This window comes from Eleutherodactylus coqui, chromosome 7, assembly GCF_035609145.1.
Source record: "Eleutherodactylus coqui strain aEleCoq1 chromosome 7, aEleCoq1.hap1, whole genome shotgun sequence".
In the NCBI taxonomy this organism is placed as follows: domain Eukaryota; kingdom Metazoa; phylum Chordata; class Amphibia; order Anura; family Eleutherodactylidae; genus Eleutherodactylus; species Eleutherodactylus coqui.
In genome coordinates, this window is record NC_089843.1 from 214,753,378 (window position 1) to 214,763,277 (window position 9,900).

The 9,900-nt window shown below is 48.1% G+C and overlaps 1 protein-coding gene across 1 annotated transcript; it reads right to left on the minus strand.

Moving 5' to 3' along the window:
* Positions 1-973: 973 nt before the first annotated feature.
* STBD1 (starch binding domain 1) lies at positions 974-7,003 on the minus strand. Its single transcript, XM_066574348.1, has 2 exons — positions 6,133-7,003; positions 974-2,078 (listed from the first exon to the last, which is right to left on the minus strand). The coding sequence occupies exons 1-2, from the start codon at positions 6,959-6,961 to the stop codon at positions 1,348-1,350; spliced, it is 1,560 nt and encodes a 519-aa protein (XP_066430445.1). The 5' UTR covers positions 6,962-7,003; the 3' UTR covers positions 974-1,347.
* Between the last annotated feature and the right edge of the window lie 2,897 nt (positions 7,004-9,900).

The window sequence follows — 9,900 nt, forward strand, 5'->3', positions numbered from 1 at the left end:
TGGGAGGGGCGGAGTCAAGCTCCTGCTTCTTGTCTGCAGCCATTGCAAACAGCAGCAAAAGGCAGAGGAGAAAAATGGGAGGGAGTTTAGCAGTCACGCTGCTAAACTCCCTCCCACCTCCCTTCTCCAGCAGCTAGCATAGGCCACCGTAGGAGTCTATGCAGCTGCCGGCGGCAGCATAGAAGCGCCCAGTTAGGCGCTTTTATGCCACAGAATCCTGTGCATTGATGCATTGTAAGCCAATGCAACAGCGTATATCAGCCGGGCATGAAAACCCCGCTGTTATACACCTGTGTGAATAAGCCCCGAGTCAGATTGTGTGTAAGCTCCAACAATGGCGCGCCACACAATACTAGGGAATAGAACAGCGATTTCAATGTATTTGTCCACATTCTTGTATTCACAAGTGCATTTTAGACATCTTTATCAATTAGGCCCAGTGTCCACAGGTAGATTTGAGTCGGGAGATCTGCAAATCAAGCTGCCCATAGGGATGCATGGGAGTCCTCAAAATTAGTTAAAACATGCGGATTTGTTTTGCAGAGCTTATGGTCCGGAAAACAAATTGCAGCATGCTCCATTTCTGTGTGGTTCCCGCACGGACAGCTTCCATTGAAGTCATTAGAAGCCATCTGATTGGTGGCCTATCCACAGCTGACACTGCGAACGGGCAGTGGATTCTGCACTAGATTTTTTTTAAAAAGAAATAAAAATAAAAATCTGTACCGCGCATGTCCGATGGAGAGCCATGCAGACCATCCGCAGTACACAGGAACGAGCACGGGTGGGACAAGCTATTGGACATGGTTTTCCGACACTCGTCCCGTGTAAATGGGCCATAAGGCCCTCAACTTGCAGTCCACTATCAAACATTGCAACAGATGAGCACCAATAAAGTGTGGCTGCCTACTACATGCACCAAGTTACATCACCATCTCTAAACATATCAAAAGAGGAGACATACCCACAAATGACAATTTACTACAAACTTTATTTGACATACAATTCACACGATTTTGCCTTTTGATTTGTGATATTTTGTTCACCGTACCAACCGCCATAAATTATGTGCCCGATTTATTTACAAACTCTACATTCGTGTTGCAGGAACAATACACTTTAAACAATCTCATCATCTCACCAATTCAGTTTTGAAACTAAAGGCCGACTGGAGGCTAAAATGTAACTTCTAAAAAGAAAGGCTAAAAGGTTATTGGACGGGTCAACAGTGTTCCAGCAGCTAGATAATGATTACCCAGCAGACAGACTTCAGGTCAGTCATTTCCTCTATTAAATAGTGACAGGGACCAGACACTAAGCCCCGTATTCCCTTCTAATGCCCATGTATTATGGCAAGCCCCAACAGAGCTGGATGGCAATGTCTTCATGCGTCGTCTTCAAGAACCTATTGTTACATTCCTCCCAGCGTTTAATCTTGCCATTTTCAACCATGACAAGCTTCCAGGCCAAGTTTGTGTCTACAGGCAATGTGATTAAATGTGACCAAAAGCCATCTTTGCCTGAGGTCAGAGGGACATATGCCTCCCATTTACCAAGTTTCTCATGATCACCTGTGACGGCAATAACTTGGGCGTCGGACTGGGTGATGTAGTGAACTTTCAGGGCAATGTTTACATTCTGAGGCATTGGCTGGATAGTAGCAATCTTCCTTGTCTTCTGATTGTCAAGGTCTTGGATACTGGTCTCTGATGACTTGTCCAAAGCAGTCTTGTCATCTGTGCTTGAGTTACCAAGACCGGCGATTTCTTTCTCCTGGTTGACTAGATTACATGTATCCACCGGTGAACTCTCAGGACCAGTTCCTAATTTCTGAGCATCGGACATCATTTCGTCACCCAATGCAGCAGAATCTTGCAGACAGATAGGGGACATTAAACTCACGAGTTCACATTTCTCTACTTCCTCTGGTTTCATCATCTGATCTACACGAGTGTCGCTCCCGGCTTCATCCAATGTGTTGACCATCTCCAGATACAGGTCTTGGTTTAGGTTTTCTTTGGCCTTCAATAAACCCACAGCTTTTTCTTTTGCATCAAATGAATTTTCTAATTGAGAACCTAGTTGGAAAAGACAAAAGAAAGTAGAAGAGTTAGACTTCATATTATCTTAAATCACATCACTTTTCTGATCACCCCAAACATTGGGGCTTAACGTGACCCTCCAGGCCTGGACAACCAAAGATGTCTGCACTGCAACCAAGACACGACATGCGGCTCTGACTAGCAAGCACTGGTTACTCAGAGCAGGTGGTGTCTGAAAGGCCTTTTACATGCAACGATATCACTCAAAATACATCCAGAAGGCTGGAAATTAGCAACTGTTGCATGTAAACGCGGGCATTGTGCACTTTGTTTGAATGACAGCTTTTACTTTACATAAAATCCATCATTTAGCCGCTGAAAGACTCAGCAAATTTGTTGCATTTCGCTCATCTTTCAAAAGACTGCAGATGTTCTCCTTGCAGCATGTTTACACTAGCCCTGAGGAGAACAATGCAGTGGCAGCTATTTGGACAGCTGGGCGTGTGCCTAAACACACTGAGGTCTGAAAACAGCTCCTGGGGGTCCTTTTACATGCAAATGATAAAGTGTTAATGGCCATTAAAGCAATTAACACTTTACGGAAATACATCATTAAATCTTTCAGTCTTTCATCCGTTTGAAAGTTTCTTTGTATGTTAAAGGACCTTTAGACTAATGATGCATCAAGCAGTCAGGGGCGGATGTGGCAATCTTTGTTTGTCCAGAACCAGACGGTCACTTTAAAAAGGGGTTGCCCTACTTCTAGACGTTTTTGCTGCAGGAAGCAGACAGCTCTGTACATTGCACAGTGGCCCGGGTTGGAACTGCAGGCTGAGTCCAACTCCTTTCAATAGGACTCAGCCTGCAGTACCAACTCAGGCCACTGTGCAATGTAAAGAGCTGTCTGCTTCTTGCAGCAAAACAGCTAGAAGTAGACAACCCCTTTGAGGTTCATTTTCTCTTTTCACATTAAAACAGATTTTGATCCCGTCTGTGTGAATACCAAGGGTGCGCGCGCGCACGCACGCACACACACACACGGCCGCAGAAATTTCTATTTCATACATCTGAACGGTGAATGACGTACAGAGATTTCTATAAGCCCCATTCAAGTGTAGTTTCTGTAACACGTTTCCCACAATGCAGTGTTCACAAGCTGCAGAGTCGCTGCAGTTTATAGTATGATGCATGTGGATGGGGCTTTCAAAATGCTAAAAAAATAAAATAAAAAAAAAACACGACAAGCTATGGGAATCACAAGTATGTTGTGGACCACCAAATTTGCAGAATCTAGTTTTTTTTAGCGGATTTCACTTGTTCAATATCCACATCACTTCTGCAGCTCCTTAACATCCACAAGTCAGCATATGAAGATCCAGCCTTGTATAGCCGTACCCATAAGGCACTTGAATTCTGTTGGAGATTTTCACTGATTTTACCCTTTGCAATGCATAGTCTGTGGCAAAATCAAGAAGAGTGCGCAAGTGACCCATGGAGAAAGTCGGGGCGCTGTACCAAGATCTGTGGCAGAACTTGTCGGTCACATCTGGCCTTACCCCAAATATGAAGACAATTAGAACAGCTCTGTAGTTACATGTTCATGGGCCAAGATGTTTACCATTAGGCCACCCTCAAACAGACTTTTTGACAGCGTTTAGGGTGACATGTCGAATGCCGCACTAAACGCTGTAAAATGCTTCCATTGATTTCTGAGCACTGCTCCATTTCAGCACTTTTTAATGCACCTCGTCACCCGTTTTAATGATGGGGTGCGTTAAAAAAAAAATGCTAACAAAAAACCTTTTAAAAATGGGTTCTAACAGATGCCTGTGTGAGAGCAGCCTTAGGCTGGGTTGATACTGGAGGAAAGTGCCGTGGAATTTCCGTGCGGAATTCCGCACGGCAGTTCCGCCCGTGGCTTCCAATCCCGGGAATAGCCAGCAAATTGGACGGGATTTTGCGTGGAAATGGACATGCGGTGCTCTTACACAGGTATTTTTCCCAGCGCAGTACTACCCTGTTTCCCTGAAAATAAGACATAGCATGATTTTCCAGGATTTTTAAGGATGCAAAATGATTTTTCAGGATTTTTGAGGATGCTTGAAATATAAGCCCTACTCCAAAATTAAGCCCTGCTAACAGTTAATTTAAAAAGTCAATTTAAATAGTGTCCAGGCAGCTATACATGTAAAAAAGTTAAACCTTTTTTGAACAAAAATTAATATAAGACACTGTCTTATTTTGGGAGAAACACGGTAAATACTATTAAAGGCTACCATTGGTTTCATGGGGCTGTGTTTAAAACTGTGCTAAAAACGTAGTGTTAAAAAAAAAAAAAAAAAAAAAAAGCTTTTATCTAAACAAGCGCCTATGAGAGCAGCCTAAGAGCTTATTCACACATCCATATATCGGCCGGATTTTCACACCCGGCCAATATACGGTGTCCCTTCTGCAGGGGGAGGAGGTGGGCCGGGCGCAGTGCACTGAGCTCCCACCTCCTCTTTGCTATTTGCAGTGGGAGGGGCAGGATAGGGTGGAAGTTTGCAATGGGAGTGTGGGGCGGGGCCAAAGCTAACAGGCGAGGGGGCGGGGGGCTCAGTGCACTGCTACCGTCTCACCTCCTCCCCCTGCAGAAAGGGACACCGTATATCGTCCGGGCGTGAAAACCTGGCTGATCTATGAACATCAGAATAAGCCCTTCGGCTGTATCCGCACGGGCTAAAAAGTCATCGCTACATGTTAACCCTTTCCAGTCCACTGTCTGACGTCTAAAGACATTCTGATTGAAGGCTGCACAGCTTCCGATGTCGGAAGACGTCCGGCAGGGTATTCTTACTGTATATTACTGGCGGCTCTGTAGTCGGGGGGGGGGGCCTCTCCAGCATGTCTAATTCCGCAGAAAGAGAAAAACACCTAGAAAACCCTGAATCCAAAATTGGATTGCAAAGGGTTAAACCAGCGGTTTCCAATGGGTTCTTCCACGAGGTTTTGTAGCCCTAACCAGCACTATATGCAGATACCACGGGAGGAGCACTGAGGAACGTTATAAAAGTCACCTAAATCATCTTATTAGTGGCATTGAAGCATCAAATAAGCAGTTTCAGGTTCTTGGTGGCAGAACCCGGGGATTACCCAGTAGGTCCTTTAGTCACAAACCGCATGGTCATCAACATGGTGTATGCTGAGGTTATGGCCAACTTTGTAATACTTAACCTTTAGAATACTGGCTTACAGCTCTCTACAGGGCTTCTCTAGGCAAAATTAACCCCTTAATGACCACCTGCTGTAAATATATGGTGGGAGGTCATGGGTGGTCTAATAGGGAGCCAATGCCACTCCATATGCAAAGGGTACAATAGCAGCGATCGGAGACAGCCGTGACCACCGCCATTAGATGTCGCTGTCAAACTTGACAGCACAACTAATCAACCAGAAGGCTCGTTAACAGCCCATCAGCCCTCTTACAACACAACGGCAGGTTGCCGGTGGGCTCGCACGGTAGCCCCAAGCTGCAATGTGGTCTTTGGCTCGTAACCATGTTGAGTGTTGAAGGGGTATATATGTACTAATTGATTCGAGTGCTGGCAGTTTGGGCACACGCTATACAGGTGGCAGAGCAGAAGGCAAAAAAAAAACCTACGCTCGTGTGCCACTCCCCACCACCACGACAGAATGCTGAGTCATCACACAGCGGGCACCGACCGTGTGCAAATATCCACTGCAGAGTCATTGACGGGGTCGGGTGGGGGGAAGGGGGCTGATTTGTGGCGCTGCCAGATACACTGGGATCGGAAGCAGATGCGCCGACCCGTGTAATGGCCAATGCTTGTAATTACAGCCGCTGCCCTCCTTGAGATTCACGTGCCTGCAGTTACAAGCGCTTCCACTCCGACCCCCATGTATTGGCGGTGCCGTCAGCGGATGCATCATTAGCTGGGTCTCCGAGCAGCGGGCACGGCCCATCCTGAAGACTCATCAATAGTGTTTCCCCAGAAAAACCCCATTAAACCAACCGCTGGAGTGAACGAGCGAACATAATTTGCTCCTTCAGGCGAATGGCTCCCGCTACGTGTGACGCCGCTTACTGTACCTGCCGCATTGCCATTGACTTCATCCTGACCGCCGTTCCTCCAGGACAGAAGTTCTTCCCGTTGCCCGGCCTCGACGGGGTCCTGAGGTAATTTATGCGCTCCGTGTTCCCCCGACATTGATGGAGGGCGCACCGCCTCGTCACCAGCCGGAGGGGCTTCTACCTCATTCATCAGTGGGGGGCACTCTTGCTCCTCATGATGTAGGTCCCTGGCTTCTGGGACACCATTGGGGGTCACCTTCACCTCATGACTGTTGGGTTGGCAGCCGTCCTCCGCTTTGGTCTGCTGTGACAGCTCGGCAACCATTGGTGCTCCTGTCAGCGTCTGAGGTAAAAAGTCTTGTGGGATACCTGCCTGTGCCGGTAGGTGGTCTTGTGCCTCCTCCTCTCTGGTCGGGACATTCTTGGGGGGCTTCGGAGGAGCAGCCTGTAGCCCCCCTTTAGTTACCTTCACAGCCGCCGCGCCGGCAGTCAGTCCTCCCTCACGCTCAGAGGGAACGGGCTTGGTCTCTACGCTCCCCCGCACAGGGCTGGGTTCGGTCTCCGGGTGAACGGGCTTGGTCTCTACGCTCCCCCGCACAGCGCTGGGCTCGGTCTCCAGGTGAGCGGGCACAGCGCCGGTCTCGGTCTCCGGGTGAACGGGCTTGGTCTCCACGCTCCCCCGCACAGCGCCGGGCTCATTCTCCGCTTTCCCGCTCCCCCTATACCAGATCCATGCGAAGATCGCGGTGAGGAAGCTGAGGACCATGGCCGGCCACATGCTGCCGCGGGACACTTGCTTCACTTGGACGGGAATGCGCAACTGTTGAGCCGCAGCCGCTTGCTGCATACCAGACCCAGCCACCCGCACACTGAGGGAAGTCAGCTGCCGCCTCCTGCCTTATCTACCGGGCGATCAGCTGGGCTCTCCCCCTCCCTGATGTGATTACAGGATCAGCAGATCACAGGGTGGCCGGATAATAGGGTTATGTGACGGGCAGGTGAGGCGGACGTCATCCATAGTGTGACAGGGGGCCACAGATTCCCTGGGGCCACAGCATTATTATGGCCGCCTGTGAGTGTATTTGTGCGGGTAATAGGTAGTGAATGGAACCCATTGATTTCGTTGGGTTCGTTCACCAGTGTTTTCCTTCACGCCATGTGCGATCGCCGGAAAAAATACGTGCGTATTACACCCCGCAATCGGCGTTGAAGTGCATGGGCGGGCGCACAGGAAACGCACATTCACTGCCGCTTTGCACATCATTTCATTGAGCCTATCTGAGTTTTTTTTTGGTGTGCGTGCAACTACGCAGGGGACATAAAAACGCCGGAGAAGCCGACAGCCGCGGGCGGAAGCCATTTTTGGTCACACCAATACACAGCGTATTTGCACAACTGAAATGCACTTACACATGGAAATGTGCCCTGATGGTGATCGCCACCGTAGTAAGTGGCCCAATTAGTAATAGTGTCCCTTATATTGGCCCTAGTAGTAATAAGTGGCCTCAGTAGTAAGTCACCCCCATAGTGACCCCAGTAATAATAGTTACCCCAATAGTGGCCCCAGTAGTAATAGTGACCCCCGTAGTGATCCCAGTAATAATAGTTACCCTAATAGTGGCCTCAGTAGTAATCATAACCCTATGGTGACCGCAGTAGTAAGTGACCCCTGTAGTGGCCCCATTAGTAATAGTGTCCCTTATATTGGCCCTGGTAGTAATAATTGATCCCCTATAGTGGTCTGAGTAATAATAGCGACCCCCATAGTGGCCCCAGTAGTAATAGTGTCCCACATAGTGGCCTCAATAGTAAGTCAACCCTATAGTGACCCCAGTAATAATAGTTACCCCAATAGTGGCCCCAGTAGTAATAGGATCCCCCATAATGACCCCAGTAATAATCGTACCCCCATAGTGGCGGCAGTAGTAAGTGACCCCTATAGTGGCCCCACTAGTAATAGTGTCCCTTATATTGGCCCTGGCAGTAATAAGTGATCCCCTATAGTGGTCCCAGTAATAATAGCAACCCCCATAATAGCCTCAGTAATAATAGCGACCCCTATAATAGCCTCAGTAATAATAGCGACCCCCATAATAGCCTCAGTAATAATAGTGTCCCCCATAGTGGCCTCAATAGTAAGTCACCCCCATAGTGACCATAGTAATAATAGTTACCCCGATAGTGGCCCCAGGAGTAATAGGGTCCACCATAGTGGCCACAGTAGTAATAGTGACCCCCCATATTGGCCCCAGTAGTAATTGTGTCCGCAACAGTAATAATGACCCCCATAGTATATTTAGTGTCCCCTATATTGGCCTCAGTATTATTAGTGGCTGCAGTAGTAAGTGACCCCCATAGTGGTTTCAATATTTTTAGTGTCCCCTTACTGCCCTCAGTATTAATAGTGACCCCCATAGTATTCCTAGTAGTAACAGCATACTAGAACCTCCATGCCCGCCTGTATCACGTCTTGTATCTAAGCTAGAGATGGTACAAGGTACTAGAGCCTTCATGCCCACCCATATCACATTCTGCATCCAAGCTAGAGGCAGTACAACAGGGTACTGGAGCCTCGATGCTCGCCCATATCACATCTTGTATCTAAGCTAGAGGCGGTACAACAGGTTACTAAAGCCTCCATGCCTGTCCATATCACATCCTGTATCCAAGCTAGAGGCGGTACAACAAGGTAGTACAGTCTCCATTCCCTTCTGTATCACATCTTGTATCCAAGCTAGAGGCGGTACAACAGGGTACTAGAGCCTCCATGCCCCCATATCACATCTTGTATCCAAGCTAGAGGCGGTACAACAGGGTACTAGAGCCTCCATGCCCCCATATCACATCTTGTATCCAAGCTAGAGGCGGTACAACAGGGTACTAGAGCCTCCATGCCCCCCGTATCACATCTTGTATCCAAGCTAGAGGCGGTACAACAGGGTACTAGAGCCTCCATGCCCCCCGTATCACATCTTGTATCCAAGCTAGAGGCGGTACAACAGGGTACTAGAGCCTCCATGCCCCCATATCACATCTTGTATCCAAGCTAGAGGCGGTACAACAGGGTACCAGGGCCCTCATCGCTGGAAGAAGTTTTTATGGCAGTTCAGACCTGGATAGAGAAGAAAATAAGATCATTAATTTCAGGGGGGCGCAGTGTGTATTATAATCTTTTGTCAGAGGGCACAGTATGGCGAAATCACTTGTTGGGGAGTGCGTTACTGGGCCGTGATTCATGGCCCGATATTGTACTCCCCGTGTGAAGTTAGCCTTAGGCCTTAGGCACTTCAGTGTGTTTTCAGTCTGTGTGCTGCTTGAGTACAACTGACTAGTCTCGGACAGGACAAGGATCATAGGCGTCTATTCACACATGACGTTTTCCATATGGACACACAGATTGCATGAACAAAGCATGCATTATGATTGGCAGATGAGACTCCCCTATTCAAGTCAATGGGGATGCAAAAAATAAACAGCACTCAGATGCCATCCGTGGGCTGGGCACATTCCATTAATCTATTTCTAAGAATGACCAACAAAAAAAAAAATTCTGCAATCCCCGCCTGCTGAAAGAGCCGCTTCTGATTGGCTCAGCCAATCACAGACAGTTCTCGCCTGTCATTCAATCAGCGAGAGCTGGTTGTGATTGGCTGAGCGCCTCAGCCAATCAGAAGCAGATCTTTCAGTGGGCGGAGATTTCACACGAGCGTGAGCATAAGCGCACACAAAAACACTCATCTATTATAACCAATGCATACCCTATGCTGCACGCATGTCTATCTTTAC

Coding starts and splice junctions, on each gene's coding strand:
- STBD1 (XM_066574348.1), bottom strand. CDS start 6,961: ATGCAGCAAGCGGCTGCGGCTCAACAGTTGCGCATTCCCGTCCAAGTG. Junction 2,079..6,132: donor AGTCAATGGCAATGCGGCAG/GTACAGTAAGCG, acceptor TTTTCCAACTAG/GTTCTCAATTAGAAAATTCA.